Here is an 18317-nt window from a genome sequence, read left to right as displayed (position 1 = left end):
GTCGTTTATTCCACAAGTTCTGTGCTGGCATTAGTCATGGACCATGGATGAATGACATTGAACTTCCTTCAGGAAAAAAACCTGTGTTTTGTCTTATGTAATTTCATACTTTATTTCTGATGATTCATTATTGGGATCGTGGTGGCACAACAGCCATTGTGCTGGCTAGCAAATTGTTAATCATGACTGCCATTTAGAAACGTATATGGCGCTCAAATTTGCTGCAATGGTATGCCCACCCTCAATCCATGTGCCAAGTCTCTGGCATTAAGAATTTCGCCCCATGGCATAATAGCATTACAAAGGAATGGTTGAGTACTCGAGCTTCTGAGAACATTTTTGACAACTTTAGATGCAAAGGGAGAAGTTCCATACATGATGGGTCATTTGATTTGAACTTGGTCTCCAAATTTGACATATGGCCAAGATAAGGAGGCACCTGTCATATCTCCATGTGGCTCAAATTACGTTGCTTGTTATGCAAAGCCTAGGAAACCAGCTGTTCTGCTACACTTCTGCTTATTTTTATTTAGTTTCCCCCCGAGTATGTAAGCGGGACTTAAACACGTGGCCTCATGGTAGATGTGCATTTTGCACCGATCAACTTTTGCTCTCTAGCCTTGAAGATGATTTTGTTTGTTAAGTTGCTTCAGCACATGGTATCTGGAGTATAACATTTATGGTCCTAAAGTATTGTATCATTGAAACATTTTCTGTTGAACTCTCTCTCTCTCTCTTTCTCGCTGGGTCACTTGTTTGCTGTGGAACCCATCTGCTTCTGCTGTTGATCTTAAAGTAGTTTCTCTCTGGCAGGTTATGTTAGCACATCAATTAATGATGGTCCTGGATGTTTGATGTTGCGATGTCCTGATCCATCATGTGGTGCTGCTGTTGGCCAAGACATGATACGTCTATTGGCTTCTAATGACGATAAGGAGAAGTATTCTCGTTATCTCCTTAGATCTTATATTGAAGACAATAGGAAGGTATTTGCAATGTCTATTGGCAACATTCCTTTGATTGAATTGTATTTGCTTACTTCCCTAACATATGTAAGAGGAGATCAAAAGAAAAAGAATTTGTTCCTTTTCTTGTATTTACATTTTTCTTTGATTCAATGGTAATTTGTGTACTGTACATTTTGAGAAATTAGTTAGAATTGTTGCATTTTTTTCATCTGCTTAACCGCCCTTTGCCCCTTCCTTTCTTTTGCAGACCAAATGGTGTCCTGCTCCGGGCTGTGAATATGCTGTAGATTTTGTTGTTGGAAGTGGGAGCTATGACGTTTCTTGCCACTGCTCATATGGTTTTTGCTGGAATGTGAGTGTCTTCTTAGTGGTTTGACAAAGGATACGCTGTTTTCAAGGTCATAGCTTTTCTTTTTCAATTAATAGGGAAATTTTGTTGTACCACCCCTAATTTATAACTTAGTTCGGTGTAACCCTACGATTTTTGAAAAATATCTCGTACGCCCCGCACTTTTATAACAAAATTACACATGAATCCATTCCGTTAGCTGAAAATTGTAAAATGGTGATGTCAGAGTGTTAATATTTATTAAATGGCCAAATTACCCTTGGAGAAGGGTTAACTTACCGTTTTACCCTTCATTGTAAAACCCCCAAAATAGATGATGAATACCAATCAGGGCTTCTCTGTTCGAAAAGCTAGTAATTTCAGTCATTTGAAACAGTGACAGCAGTAGGTAACTCAAACTCTTTAAGCTTTGTCAAAACCCTAGAGAGAGAGAGAGAGAGAGAGAGAGAGAGAGAGGTTGGATGAACATGATCTCATCTTTGCCGCTGCAAGTGTGATGAAACACCAGCAACAAGAGAACCCACTGATTGTTTTGCTTAAAAAAAGATATAAACCATTAATTAGATTACTTAATTGAGGGTGCTTTGTTGGTTCTAGTGATCTATATGAATTTACAAGGATGAATAAGGGTGGATATGGATCATTACTCATCACATTACACATGAGCTGTTTAATTGGATCCCTCTCTCTCTTATATGTGTTGAAATACATAGATTTGTGGGATTAGAATGTAAGAAGCAAATGAAAGGCTAATTAGGGTAAAAAATAGATAATAAGAGAGTAGGAAAAAAGTGAGATTCAGTTGGCTTTCAAGAAAACCCATTCCTATTTCTCGACGATACTCTCTGAGGATTGGACTACAAGCCTGGAATGTGGAACCACGGAATTTGCAAGACGTCGGGGGAGATCGTTGCAACAAAGTGATGTAGGACTAGGTTTGACAAGCCAAACTAGACCCAAACAACAGGATCTTGTAAACCAAAGAACAACCAAGAACCCAATATACCAGCAATAATAAATCAGCAAAAAAACAATAATAAATCAGCAGTCCATCGATCTCAGTGTTTCAGAATTTCTGTAGCTGAATAGAGACCAGGAAAAACAGAGGCTTAGTAGTCCAATAACAGAGGCTGAACCATGAACAACAACTACCAATTTTAATACATCAACAGCTGGAACAATCGAACCAGAATTCTGGACAGAAGTGAGTTAGAACAGAGATCGACCAGATTTGAAAGATTTAATATATCAGACAATCCCCTGGTCAGATTACTCTAAAAATTGGATCGAGTCTTCCATACAACAAGGGTAACACTCGACCAAAAGCTCAAAGCCATCGGGTGGCCAGAACTCCAAATAGACCAGGTTGACAAAATAGGAAACAGAGAGTTTAACCCAGAAACTTCTGCAGAAAAATTCAGATTACTTACCTGAGATGGCTGAAGAAGAATAGTAACAATAAGAAGAAGACAAAAAACACTTGAAAAGAACCTCTTGGGCTTCACACCGCAAAGAGTCAATTGGATCAAACACCAATTCCATCAGCCTTGATCAAACACAAGACAACTCTTCATGAAGAAGACAATAGCAACAACCATTATTTTTTATCAAAATCATTCTAGGCTTTTAGGAGCCTCCTCTTCTTTATTTATAATGTTAATGGGGGAGGGAATTACAAAATAGAAGTTTCCTCAAAAAGGAAACTAAATATTCTCCTAATAGAATAGTTACTAAAAACTGAAATTGGAAACTAACTGAAATTAGAAACTAGTTGAAAAAGGAAACTAACTACTAATGACTTGACTCAATTAATAACTTGACTCCTAAGGAAACAAATATAACTCAAATCAAGCCCAACTAAAAAGGAAACTAATGAAAATGGAAACTAACTAGTAATCCCGTATTCAATCTTAGACCCTCCCTTTTAGACCCATAAAAGTGGCCTATTACACTCAAAAAACATGGGATCAAAGGCCCAACATGTATGGAACCCAACCCTAAGCTTATTCCTAATAAAACAAGCCTATTTAGGAAACTAAACTGCATCACAAAGATGAAGAAGAAAGGCTACAGAAGAAGCCCCGATCAATGCAAGTGCAAGTGGGAGAATCTCGTCAATCAATACAAGGTGATCCCAAATCTGATCATCTCTTAAAAAGCACAGATCAAAATTTGCTTCCTCTTTTTTGGGGATAAAAAATGTCTTTTTTTTTGCTTGATTTCTAGGATTAATTTTGGTTGAAAATGATGTAGGGGAAAGAGACATCTGATCCAGAGAATGGATGACAATGCCTGTTCATAGTTGTCATGGTGTCAAGGCGAAGGAGGGTTGTCTAAGCGCTTAGGCTAGACGGCGCCTGCCTTAAGGCGAACTAGGTGACCAAGTGTTATTTTTTTATTTTTCCTATTTTCTATCATTATTTAGTAAGTTGTATATACCTTGTATCATAAAAAATAAGATTAAACAACATCAACTCATTAAAAATCAACATTTAGCCATATTAAATCATAAAAAATTAACATTAAGTTATATCAAGTTTAAAAAACTCAAAATTTAGAGAAATGCTCTTGTTCTATAATAAGTTTGATTGGTCAAATGATTTTATTTTTACATGAGACTTTTTTGTATTAGTTATAATATAAAACCAACTTTTAAATAAGTCTAAGATTACTTAAATCTGAGTTGTAATGACAAAGTTATGCTCCAATCAAATTTATTTTTAAGTGCATGAATATTGTTAAAATCGGCTGAATGAAAATAATTTTATGGATATCAAAACAAAAGATTATTTTACTGGACTTTTGATTTTTAGCAATGTTTTAACATGATAGAATTTATAAAATTTTCATAATTGAGAAAAACCCCAGTATTTAAAAGCTGAAAATCGCCCCTATAACCAAAATCCAGTTTTTGTTCTTGGACTGGGGGGTTAACTTTTTATCGTTTTAGAATTTGATTTTTAAACTATTTTTATTGGATTCAAATAGGGGGTATTTGCTTATTTATGAATAATATCTTAAGTAAATGAAATAACAAATATAAAAGACATTTACTTAAATGATATTTGGCATAAATAAGTGTCAAGACACAAGGCGGCATGTAGTGCAACAAGGTGACTATCGCCTAGGCCCCAAGCAAACCGCCTGGATGCCTAGTCGTCGCCTAGGCGACACTTTGGCGATGCCTTGACAACTATGTGCCTGTTCTTGGAGGAGTTACACGCGATTTTTGTTTAAAGGGAGAAGAATATGCAGAGATTGTTGATGGAATCAGAGTTGAGAATGTTCCGGTGAAGAAGCTGAGTGGGGGAGATAGGTTGTTGTGTAGAGGTTCATAACAGGGTTAAAAAAGTCTTTTCAAATTTCAAGTTAACACTGGTACTCATTCGGGGTACGGTAGATATTTTTCAAAAATTGTGGGGTTACACTGAATTAAGTTTAAATTAGGGGTGGTACAAGAAAATTTCCCTAATTAATATTGATATGAAAACTCATGAATTTTTTGAGTTTAATCTTGCAGTGTACAGAGGAAGCTCACCGACCAGTGGACTGCAGTACTGTGGCTAAATGGATTCTGAAGAATGGTGCTGAATCTGAAAATATGAATTGGTAGTGTAAATATTCTGACTGGTTCCCTTTTTTCCTTTTAGATATGTCAAAATTTACTACAATGTGCATTTTTTTTTTTTCAGTCAGCCCATGAGTATGATCATGGATGGTTTTTCTAGGACATTCTGATTCAAAAATTTCAAATTAATCATCCTTTTGCCTATTGATAATTGTTCACCACCAACCATAACCTTATCCCAAGGCTACATGGATCCGATAAGGTCTAAGATGCATGTAAGCATTAGAATAGATGTTCTAAAAAGAGGTAAAAAACAGGTAAAAAGAGGTTAAAAGAAGAAGTTAAAGATAGTAGTCAAAGCAGCATCCTTGGAACATCCCCTATAGGGAGTCGGCTACACGGGTCCTTGTCCTCCACTTACCTCTCTCCGCGGTCATACTAGGATCGATCCCTACCAGCTGCATATCTTTTCTTACCACTTTGTCAATGGTTGTTTTAGATCTGCCTCTCCTTCTAGCACCATGTAATTGAAACTGGTCACACTTCCTTACTGAGGCATCCATGGGTCTCCGTTGAACATGACTATACCACCTTAATCAGCTCTCACGGAGCTTGTCCTGGATTAGAGCCACCCGTAACTCTTTTCTAATACAATCAGTCCTTACTCTGTCTCTCTGGGTCTTTCCGCACATCCCTCTCACCATCCTCATCTCTGCTACACCCAATTTATTCAAATTACTCTTCTTGGTTGCCCAACACTTCGCCCCATACATCATCGTTGGTCTTATTGTTGTCCTGTAAAATTTTTCCTTGAGTTTAATAGGCATGCGTTTATCACATAGCACTCTCGAGGCACTTCTCCACTTCATCCATCCCACTTTAATTTTGTGGGAGACATCATTTTCTATATCACCCTCTTTGTTAATGATTGACCCCAGATTTTTAAAATAGTAATTTTGTGGTAGTTCTCGCCCCTCAAGTTTCGCCACTTCCTCACGTCTCATAGTCTGGCTAAATGGACACATCATATATTCTGCCTTTGTTCTGCTTATCCTAAAACCTCTTGATTCTAAGCTTAATCTCCATAGCTCCAGTTTAGTATTAATCCCTTCCACAGTCTCATCTATCAAAACAATATCATCAACGAATAGCATACACCATGGGACCTGGTCTTGGATGTGCCTGGTTAGATCATCTATGATGAGAGCAAATAGATATGGGCTCAAAGCTGATCCTTGGTGTAACCCAATCGTAATTGAAAACTCGTTACTTTGACCTTCTGCAGTTTTGACACTTGTCACCACTCCCTCATACATGTCCTTAATTATATCTACATAATTTAAAGAACCCCTCACCTTCCCTAAGACATGCCAAATAAGATCTCTAGGTACTCTGTCATACGCAAGGTCATTAAAGACCATATGGAGGTCTTTTTTGTTAGCTCTAAATACTTCCATAAGTCTTCTTAGGAGGTAAATAACTTCTGTTGTGGACCTCCCTGGCATAGAACCAAATTGATTCTCCGTTACAATAGTTTATTCTCTGAGGTGGCCTTCAATAACCTTTTCCCATACTTTCATGGTGTGACTCATTAGTTTTATGCCTCTATAGTTATTGCGGTTCTGGATATCGCATTTGTTTTTATAAATAGGAACCAGACTGCTTCTCCTCCAATCATCTGACATTTCTTTGTACTTAGAATCTTGTTAAACAGCTTGGTTAGCTATGATACTCCTAGTACTCTTAGACACTTCCATACTTCAATTGGGATCTCATCTGGGCTTGGTATTTTACCTGCTTTCATCTTTCGTAGGGTCTCTTTAATTTCAATCGCACCAACATGTTGTAGTTGTCCATGTGGAGGGTTAGCGTGATATTTATCCCATTCTACTTCTGGGTCCATCCTATTAGTTAAGGCCTATTCATTTAATAAGTTGCAAAAATAATCACCCCATCTCTTCATAATGTCCTCATTCCGTACCAGTACTCTACCATCATCACTTTTAATGCATTTAACATGGTCAATATCTCTCCTCATCCTTTCCTTTATTTTGGCTATTCTATAAATTTCTTTTTCTCCTTCTCTTGTATTAAGGTTATCATAGAGGTTATTGTATTTCTTTGCCCTTGCTTTCCCCACAGTCTTCTTAGCTTCATTCCTGGCTAAGTAATATCTTACTTTATCTTCTACCTCGTTGGTCCTTTGCCAAGTCATAAAACAATTTTTCTTAGATTTAATGGTAGCCTGGACCTCTTCATCCCACCGCAAAGTTTCTCTAGGAGTTTGGCCCCCACCCTTTGATACCCCTAGCATTTCTTTAGCCACATTCTTGATACAGGTCGGCATCTCAATCCACATCTCATTAACATCTTCATCAAAATCTCACTTTCCCTGTGGCACCACTTTACCAGTAAAAGATTTTAATAGCACTCCTTGTAGTTGCCCCCATTTTATCTTAAGAAAGATCTATTGTCTTTTTGCATTTCCGCTTTCCTAGGTACATATCCAAGATCACCAGTTGATGTTGAGCAGTTAGGCTCTCTCCAGGTATAACCTTACAGTCTTTACATAACATTCTGTCAGATCTTCTCGTGGGAAGAAATCAATTTGACGTGCGTGCTATCCACTTTTGTAGGTAATTAAATGTTCCTTCCTTTTATAAGAAAAGGTATTTACAATGCAAAAGTCATACGATGTTGCAAAGTCCAACACTGAGATCCCTTCTATATTCCTCTACCCAACTCCGAATCCACCATGCACCTCTACAATCCTTGCCCACATGCCCGTTAAGGTCTCCTCCTGTAATAATTTTCTCTCCCTGTCTAAAACCTCGCACCAAGTCATCCATGTGTTCCCAAAATAGTAGTATAACACTCTCATCTAGTCCTGCTTGGGGCGCGTAAGCGCTAGTTGTATTGATGGTCTCACCGCCTAGCACCAGTTTATTAGAGATAATCTTGCTTCCAAATCTGTTAACATCCACCACTTCATTTTTAAGGTCTTTGTCCACTACTATGCCCACTCCACCTCTTCCGCTTTCATCACCCAGGTACCATAGTTTGAAGTCATCTAACCCCTTTGCTTTGCTACCTTTCCATCTTGTCTCTTGAATACATGCGATGTTAATACATCTTCTCCGCATAATATCTATTAACTCCATGCTTTTGCCCGTCAGTGAGCCAATGTTCCAAGATGCCAATCTAATTCTACGCTTACACACAACATTAGTCCTGAAGGACATGATAAAAAAAGATTAATAGGTAATAAAAATAGAAATTATGAAGTCATAGAAAAGTAGGATCCATGCAAAAGAGATTGGCTGAATTAAATAAGGTGCCGGCTGCCTACCTGACGCACCTATAGTATAGGTGCAGATATATATATATATATATATGCAACTAGATTAGCCCTTGAAACTACATACACGCTAGTCAACCTAATGCAGGAGTAGATTACAAGTAACTAACTCCGCAGTTTATAACCCCAACTCCGCAGTTTATAACCCCAAACAATACAAATAGGAGCAAGAAACAAAGAAATAATACTATCAAATAAACCCCCAAGGATACAATACCCATATAGGAGCAAAACCAGCCCAAAACCCAACCCGATAGGAGAGAGAAAGACCTTCTATAGAGCTGGAGAGAGAAAGGTGCGGCCAGGTCTGTGGGAGTCCGATTGAGCTATACTTTTGGGTGTAGATAGTCCCTAGGGAGGGCACAAAAACCCCCAAATATGAAGGGCTTCTGACGGCTGGTTATGGAGTTACGCACTTTCTTGATTTTCAGACCTAAGAGAGAGAATGTGAAGAATTCTGCAGGAACATCAACTTGTCTTCTTCAGATAACCTTCAAGAGATGATCGATTGATCTTCTTAGAGTATAGAACCAGTCCTCCAAAGGATCTGTAGATCAGATCTCAAACTTGGACAGCAATGAGGTCGATTGGCTTTAAGAACAAGAACTCTTTGGCTGGCTGATTCTGATTTTGTATGCTTTAACAGGTCTGAACTTCTAATAACAATAAACAGAAAATAAAAATAGAAAAAGAAGAATCGATGGAGGGTTGAGAAGGGTGAAAGAGAATAAAGGAATGGGTATCTCACCCCTCAGGTTTTGGGTATCACATCCCTCAAAGGTTTAGGCATCTCACCTCTCAATAACAGTTTTTTTTAGCTAAAGAGTAAACACTCAATAATTCATTCATTCAAATCTTCAATTATGAGTACATAGGCTCTTCTATTTATAGAGGACAGAATAGCAATCAAACTACTTAGGAGCTAGTTTCCCAATAGGACTAGACACTCCTACTACAACTAGGAATTCAAAATAGTACTAGGACTTGACTTTATGACTCCAACATGGAGTAGAACTAACTAACTAATAGTCCATATAGGACTTTACAACCGACTAATGGCCTAATGGGCCTTTATTGAATTAAATAGCAACTAACTAAACTAATGTATTAAATCCCGTTTTTCTACCTTTTACCCATATTTTAGGCCCATTAAAGTGGCCAATTTCAAAGAAAACCCATGGGATCAAAGGCCCAACACATATATAACACAACCCAAGGCTTATTTGCAATAAAATATGCCCAAGTGACTTATCTACATCACAACCCAAGGGACGTGCTCAGAGCCAGACCTATGGGACGACCTGCCCGACCTCTGACATTCACGGAGAGAAGACCACCAATCACCAACCTTCCTTTTTTGACCCAGGACCAAGAGAGTGAAAACCCATCCGGTACAGTAAGCAATCGAAGAGCTGAAAGACCACCACGTCACCCATTCCCTCCTTCCCTGCCTGAAAGTAGAGGGAATGATTCGTGTTAGTTCGAGTGTATATATATATATATACTCATAAAAATTATATGAGTGAAGAGAGAGAATTAAAAAAAAAAAAAACTAGTCTAGAGATGATATGTAGACGTAGCTATATGCAAAGGTGCAAGTAAATGCGATACACAAGAGTGCTTATACTATTGACTATATCATTGGGATAATCCAGAATGCATTTACAACATACGGTAGCACATAGCAATAGACAAATATTGTGAAGAGATACAGACAACTATGACAACTATACCTTTCAAACAAGACTACAATAGCCCAAGCAAAAAAGATAAGATTCAGTTCTACCAAACAGAGAAAGGTATACTAACAAACATATAGAGAGGGGGCATGGCATAATACATTAAGACATAGCATATGCAATGCACTAGCTGATACTAGAATAGTTGACATATACTATGCTAAGAAAGTGGGCACATGCAATGATAACAGACTATGCAACCAGTTTTACTATTATTTTAATTTGATTTATTATTATTATTATTATTATTATTATTATTTTTGTAAAGACTCCCAGCTTTGCTTGCGTCACACTACTATTAGAGACCATAGTTGTCATGGCGTTGCCAAGGCGGCGATTAGGCGTCTTGGCTGAAAATGAAGTTCATGGCAGTGCTACGATTTATGTGACTCACAAATGGCGGTCGCCATTGGCTTATAGGCGTCGCTATGGCACTGCCATGGACGCCAGGTACGCTTGATTCACTAGGCGGTCGATTTTTTGTAAAATGCAGAGTTATTTTGACAGGGCTATGTTGATTTTTGATGATTTGATGTTGCTTAATTTTGGTTTTATATGTTATAAGGTATATATTGTAGGCTTGTAGCATGCTAAATAACTTTAGAAAATAGGGGAAATACAAAAATAACATACTAAATAACTTTAAAAAATAGGGAAAATAAAAAATGACATATGGGCAATTTGACCGCCATGGCAACGCCATAACGGGCGATTCATTGCCAAATTGATTAGCCACCCCTCCACTGCCTTGGATCGATTTGACACCGTGACAACTATGTTAGAGCCACTTGAATACTGGCTTTTAAATAACTAAATACAGATCAAATTACCTAAACAGATAATAAGGAAATAGCGGGAAATAAAAGCAGGCAATAAAGTATCTTCGCTTACTGCCCACAGCCGTGGATTGTTGCAGGGCCGCCCACCGGGTCAGACAGGCGCAGCTCAAACTCAGAGAATGTGTGGTAGCGGCGGTAAGTGGTGTGGTTCAGGACTCAGGAATCGGCATTGGAGAGAAGGGCTAGGAGAGGCTCATGGTGTCTGAGATGTGGCTACAGGTAAGGGTGAGGGTAAGGGTAGGGGGTCCAGCGACAGGCTTCAGGGTTCTTGGAGAATAACCAGGGAGTGAGAGGATCAGGAATAATAGGCAAAGAAGAACTCAGGGGGGGGGGGCAGGAGAGAGAGGATCGAAGTAGAAGGATGTTGGGAGAAGGTTTGTAAAAGTTGTGCATGTTGTTTGAGGTGGTGTGAAAGAAGTTTAGTGGAATGTAAGCTCTATTTGATAAGAGAGTAGTAGGTTTTAGCAGGTATGGAATAATATGAATATCTATTATGTACTATATCTGCAAATCTGAGAATTGGAGTTGAGAAGGTAGATGATGCCAACAATCTAATTCCCCCTGTTACATGAAGTGACCTCCATTTAATGTTTGCTACCGTCTTTCATGAACTTCTGAGAAATATTTTTATGGCCAATGGGCAAGAGAACCCTGTCTGCTTGTGCGGACATCGCACCAGCGCTCAGGCCAATGGGAGGCCGTGCGGAGGCATCAGCCAAGGGTGCAGCGCCGTCTTTTCATGCTTGCCTGTGTCTGGGTGTAGACACACGCAAGCGGGCAGGGTTATTTTCTCCTATTTTAAATAGTAGTCCTTCCTATAAGTTTTTGATTCCAATGTCGTCTCTTGTTTCCTATCTACTTATGTAATGCGTGTGAGTTTACTTTATTCATTTCCTTGCATCTTTTACACAATGCTACGTTGCTGATATGATGTTCAGGATATTAGCTAATTCAAAGCCTTGTCCCAAGTGCAAGCGCCCAATTGAGAAGAACCAGGGCTGTATGCATATTACATGCACACCTCCTTGTAAATTTGAGTTTTGCTGGTAAGATATTCTAAATCTGTCTGTAGTAAATGATTCTATGACTGTAGTCTTAATATTTATAGACAGATGAATTTCATTCTGCCTGTGAACATTCCCTTCTTTTTGCAATCCCTTTTACTTCATTTGTTCTTTGTGCATGGCACTTAACTATATATCCTTGCAGGCTGTGCCTTGGTGCATGGTCAGATCATGGCGAGAGAACAGGTGGTTTTTATGCATGCAATCGTTACGAGACAGCAAAGCAAGAGGGAGTTGTAAGTTTTTTTTTGGCGGGTTTCTGGTGTTACTTTCATTTTTGGGAAAAATCTTGTTTTCACTACACATGGTGATAAGTGCATTGTAACCGTGGTTCTCATTCTACCACATGGAAGAGTGATGTGGCAAATCCGACCATTAGATATCTAGGAAATGGTCTGGATGAGCCACATGTCAAATTTCAGCTTCAAATTCAATCATTTCCCATTATATGTAATAGCAATATCCTCCCATGTATTTTCATGCATCCCTTTGTAGTCCCAAACACCCTCTTTGTAGTCTTGAAATTTTTGAAGATTTGTTCTGCAATGGGGACGACTCACAACTCTGATTGGGCTGAAAAGTGCTGTCAATAGAGGACCATGCGATGTATTATGTATATCAAATGAGGGTGTATGGGACCATGGGATGTACATCACAAGTATTCACACCGGAACAAGCCCAAATCCTAGTCTAATGGGTAAATAAGTGGCCTACTAGGTTATATGAGTCATGGGCTGGGAATTTTTATGTTATCTATTGTAATGGCCTATTTTATAAGCCCATATATGAATGATAAGTGGCCCATACGAATTTAACTAGTTTGTTGCATCTAGTCCTCCAAAGTTGTGAAGTCTTGGGGATGTCAATAAGCTAGTTTCATTGTTAGTTGTGAAAGATCCTGAATTTGTTAAGTTCATTAAATATCTTGAAAAGGTCCCCATGTTAGTCCTTAGATTTGTGCAAGCCATTAAGTCTTGGAGGAAGTTCCAATGAGGTTCTTTTGAAATCAGAATTTGACTGAGATTGAGTCTATTCAATTCTTTTGTGAGAAACAGAGCTGCAGGGAGATTCTGTTCATGTGAAAGGTTGGGGTGGTTGGCGGGGTGAAACTTTTCAAGTCATATCCTCCAATCTTATTTCCTCTATTCTATCTCTGCGATTGAAGTTCGTATATTGAGTTTGTTTCAATTTATGGGGCGAGCCTGTGGCGCAACGGTTAAGTTGCACTATTGCAACATGGTTTCAGGTTCGAAGCTCGGAAACAGCTTTGCCTGCGAAGCAGGGGGTAAGGCTGCACACATTTGCCCCTCCGATACCCTGCAGCTGCAGGAGCCTCGTGCACTGGGTTGCTCTCTCTCTGTCTCTCTCTCTCTCTCTCTCATTCAGTTTGTTTCAGTTTAGTTGCTGCTGTTCCTCTGGGTCATGACATCTTATTGTTGATTATTAGGGCATATCAGAACCTGGGTAATACTGATTTACAGCCCTTAAAACAAACTAGCGATCCTCCTGTTTTCAGTAACTTATATTTGTTTTGGAGTTCTCTGATTAAGATCTGGTCTATTTTGAGTTCTGAAATTTTCCATTAAATCTGATCACTTTTGGGTGTTGTGATCCTGTGATCGTGGACTGCTTCTGAACTTATTAGAAGGCTAGACCAGACTTCATTTTTTGGTATTAGAGGCCATGGCTGAGGGTAGCTTTAATTTTTCCAATCGGACTTCTGAGTCCATTGCAAGTGATTGACATATTGAAACAGTAGACTGATTGTATGAACATGATGGAACAACTCATTGATTGCATATCTCCGCAAAGTGGAGAGCTAGTCCAATCCACAGCCAACAACACCCGTTGGACCATGAACTGACCAGCTTTCAGAAAAACTCCTCCACAACCCACTTTTGAGGAGCATATGCAGTCTTTTGCTTTGATTGTGCCACCACAATGATGCCAAGATAACACAGTAAAATTGGAGCTGAAAGAGTACACTGGCAAACATCACCCCCAGGTATTCCATGATTGATTGTGTTGCTTGGATGATTACTTTGATTGGTTTAAGCTTTCACTCTTTCAGAAGTTAGAAAGATGAAGTTGGCCTGCTCCGAGCTTGTGGGAACAACATGAGAGTTTTGTGGCGCAACTATGAGGGGAAATTGGAATGTGGAGGAAGGGAACACGAACTAAAAGAAAAATATTTTCCTTAACCTTTTAATGGCATCTACATGACAAGCTCAACACTCTACATTAAGGCTTGCTTTCAGTGCAGGAATACACGGACCAGTTTGCCACTCTTCTTTCTCGTATCGGTTTGGACAAAGATGATGATCAAGTTAGAATATGTGAATGGAGAGGAACAATGAGATGTGAGATGAGGAAGAAGAGGGAGAAGAGAGGGAATCGATGGTATGTTGGAATAATGTGTTCTGAGAGAAATCTCACATACATCAATATATCCTTTACTAATACATTTATAAGGTATTACACAAACCTCCCTGAGGAGGGAAATTACACATACCTCCCTAAGGAGGAAAAGGAAAATAAAACATAATGAGATATATTACAATACTGCCCTTAGAGTAACATAACTAATATCTCTAGCACTCCCCCTCAAGCTGGAGAATAAATATCATGCATTCCCAGCTTGGACAATAGAGAATTGAACTGATGATGAATAAGACCCTTTGAGAGAATATCAGCCAGCTGATTTTCAGTCATCACAAAAGGTGCGCATGTGTAACCAGTGTCGATCTTCTCTTTAATGAAGTGTTTGTCCACCTCTATGTCCTTCGTTCTGTTATGCTGCACAAGGTTGTGGGCTATACTTATGGCAGCCTTGTTGTCACAATAAAGCCTCATAGGTGCATCAGTATCAAAACCCAATTCTTGGACCAACATTCTCAACCAGAGAAGCTCAGCTCACACACTCTATGAGCCATGGCTCTAAATTCTGTCTCTGCATTAGACCGAGCCACCACAAATTGCTTCTTGCTCCGCTATGTAACTAGGGCTCCACCTACAAATGTGCAATAGCCTAATGTTGATCTCCTATCAGAGACTGAGCTAGCTCAATCTGCATCAGTGAAGCCTTCTATCCTCATGTGGTTATGCTTGGCAAAAAGTAGTCCTTTTCCTGGAGAGGACTTCAAGTATCGGAGGATGTGGTAAACAGCATCCAAGTGCCCACTCTTGGGAGCATGCATAAACTGACTCACCACCCCCATAAGTAATGTCTGGACGAGTCAAGGACAAATAAATAAGCTTTCCAACTAGCCTTTGATATTTCCCCGCATCAACAAGAGAAGGGCCAGCATCTTCTCCCAGCTTATGATTCTGCTCAATAGGAGAACTTGCAGGCTTGTAGCCCAACATTCCTGTTTCTTTCAAGGGGTCTAGAATAAACTTCATTTGGCATATATTTATGCCCTTCTTGGATCTAAACACTTCAATCCCCAGGAAATACTTTAAGGATCCTAGATCCTTAATCTCAAACTGTTGGGCTAAGTAGTTCTTTAGATTGACTATCTCAGTTCTGTCATCTCCAGTTACCACAATGTCATCAACATAGACAATTAAAGCTGTGATGGTGCCATTACCATGCTTAGTGAACAGAGTGGTCAGTTTGACTTTGGGAATAGCCATTCTTCAGGATGGCCTATCGGAATCTTTCAAACCAGGCCTTTGGAGATTGTTTAAGACCATACAGAACCTTCTTGAGAAGGCTCACCTTTCTTGCAGCTGAAGGGAACTTATAGCTAGGAGGAGTTTGCATATACACTTCCTCTTCTAAGTCGCCATGTAGGAAGGCATTCTTCACATCCAATTGATACAATGGCCAATCCTTATTTGTTGTTAGAGATAAAAGGACCCTTATAGTGTTATGCTTAGCCACATGAGTAAATGTCTTCTGATAATCAATCCCATACACTTGACTGTATCCTTTTGCCACCAGCCTTGTTTTGTACCTCTCATTAGTACCATCTAACCAATACTTGATTGTGTAGACCCACCTGCATCCAATTGAAGTTCTCCCCCTTGGAAGGTCAACCAATTTCCAGGTACAATTTTTTTCAAGGGCCATCAATTCCTCAGTCATAGCTTGCTTCCACTTTGGGTCAGACATAGCTTCAGAAACATTCTTGGGAATAGAAGCAAATGAGAGAGCAATAGTAAATGCAACACCTACAGGGGATAGAGAGTCATAGGAAACAAATTGGGCTATAGGATTAGTACAAGCTTTCTTTCCCTTCCTAATAACAATAGGAAGATCTAACTCTGATGTGGAAGGAAGAATATTACCTGACTGAGGAGGGTGGATCTTAGGAGTTGGATTCAAAGAGGACTCTTGGCAGGTCTTCTTGTTCCTTCTTGTGTACACAATGGTCTCCTTTTCATTACTTGAACCTGAGCCACCTCTTGAATGATCACCAACATCAATAATATCCACCTCTTTGTGTTTTCCAATGTCAAGCATAAAAGGAGAGATAGGTAATGGAGAAAGAAAAGGGATCTCATCAGTAGCCTTTTCACCTCCATTATGTTCCCCCTGAAAAGGATGTTGAGGAGCGTTTGAGATTTTAAAATGCAACCGCAAGCATACGGATCAATGTAACTACTGGTTGAACACAGGGAGAACAACCACTTTATTTTTTTGCTTCTTTTAATAATGCGAAAGTGAACCGATTAATGGTTGTGATCTAATTCTAATTACTGTCTTAAACATATGTATCTAAAATAACGTCCTAACCATTCGTCATCTAAGAATTTAAATATGCAAGCCACGCAATTAAAATTAAATAAATAAATAGCTGAAAATAAACACCCCACGCAATTAAAAAGTAATGAAGGAAAAAAAATGCTGAAATAAAACTGAAGTAAAAGAAAGGGGATAAAGCTAGAGAGAGACTCACAAGTAGGTTTCTCTACTTAGCCTGAGGGATGCATCATAATATGAGCTTCCATTCTTGACCAAAGAGTCACTCTTACATGGGTTACTCTACTCGGCTTTAGGGAAAGGGAGACAATTAAAATAAAAATAATAAAATGATGGTTCTATGGCTAGGAGGGGCAAAGCCAACACGTACACCAGCCATGGACCTTGGGGAAAGGGATAGCAATAATGTAACGACTGAAATTAAAATCCTAAATTAAGAAAGAAAGGGTAGTCAGAAGAGGGAATGAATGGGGGGAGAGAAGACTATTGAAGGAGCCTACTTACTTGAACTTTAATCCTTGAACTGAAAACTTGATCGATTTGAGATACTACCAGTACTAAAAACCAGATCTGGAATAAACCAAATCTGAAATTTCTAGTACTAGAGAAAACAAATCTGAAGAAAAAAAAAAATTGAATTTGAAAGACATGCTTCATAGGTAGCTTGTTCTTGTCACCTAGAACTAAGCCTAGAACTAGAACTTGAAAATTACAACTTCAATTGTTTAAACAATAAAAATAAAAGACTGAATAAAAAACAAAAGTGCTTGCATTAATTGAATAAAAAGAACTTACAAAAGTGTTAAAGCATAAACCTAGAACTAGAGCTAGAGAAAGAGAGAACTAGAGAAAGAGATAGAGCAACTAAGAAAAAACCCTAGAAGAAGAATGAAGTGCCTCCTCCCCTTGTGTTAATTCTATTATATAGAGAATGGGGGAGGGAAGCTAACGATTTTAGCTTCTAAAACAAAAGATTTTTTTTTATCTTGTTGATGAGGTGGAGGAGAGAGAAGATAGAGAATCGTAGGAAGTAGGGAATCTCCAAAGATTTTGCTTACTTTTTCTTTTTTTCTTATTTTATTTTTCTTTTCTCTCTCTTCTTCAAACGTGGGCAGCATCTTGGACGATTTTTTTTTAATTATTTATTTTCCTTTTTTTTTTCTTTCCTATTTTTTCTCCTTTTTTTCTATTTTTCTCTTTATTTCCTTATTTCTCTCTCCTTTTGCGTAAGAAACCCTATGGCCGACCTCCTTTGAGTGACGAGTGGGAGAGAAAATCTTCTAAAAAAAAAACCTCAACAAAATGACAGTTAAGAGGTTCGAACTTGAGACCTCCTAATAAGCAAGGGATTTTGCAGACCACAACTCACCAACTGCGCTAGGTAGCTGTTGTTACTAAAAACGAATCTTCAATCACTTAAGGATGTGGTCCATCGATCCTTGTTGACATTTGGAATATTCCTTATACTTTTGGGACAACTGCAGACGGGCTGGTTCTGCATCTCGGTTCAGTTTTGATCCATTATTCTTTTTCGGGCCCGAAAAGAATAATCACTTGTACGGTTGACCAAACGAATGTGTACTTACAATTGAATACGTCCATCTTGTTCAGAATTTCGTCCTCTTCGCAACCATGAAAAGAAATAGGACCTCTTTACGTGTAAAATTGGAGATATAGCGCCCTACAGTCCTTAAGGCCTTGCAAATATAAAACCTGCAAAAAAA

At 38.8% G+C, this 18317-nt stretch overlaps 1 protein-coding gene across 2 annotated transcripts in view; it reads left to right on the top strand.

The window, feature by feature from the left end:
* Positions 1-18317, top strand: part of LOC122063462 (probable E3 ubiquitin-protein ligase ARI7) — a 95993-nt gene that overhangs the window by 15042 nt on the left and 62634 nt on the right. For both annotated transcript variants that reach the window (XM_042627171.1, XM_042627170.1), the window contains exons 5-9: positions 814-986; positions 1216-1320; positions 4838-4926; positions 11760-11867; positions 12031-12121. In XM_042627171.1, coding sequence (XP_042483105.1) covers positions 814-986; positions 1216-1320; positions 4838-4926; positions 11760-11867; positions 12031-12121 — 566 coding nt within the window. The remainder of the gene's footprint in view (positions 1-813; positions 987-1215; positions 1321-4837; positions 4927-11759; positions 11868-12030; positions 12122-18317) is intronic.

Source organism: Macadamia integrifolia, unplaced genomic scaffold (genome assembly GCF_013358625.1).
Source record: "Macadamia integrifolia cultivar HAES 741 unplaced genomic scaffold, SCU_Mint_v3 scaffold1330, whole genome shotgun sequence".
Taxonomy (NCBI): domain Eukaryota; kingdom Viridiplantae; phylum Streptophyta; class Magnoliopsida; order Proteales; family Proteaceae; genus Macadamia; species Macadamia integrifolia.
The sequence above is the reverse complement of the archived record's forward strand: the minus strand, read 5'-3'. Positions and strand labels throughout refer to the sequence as shown.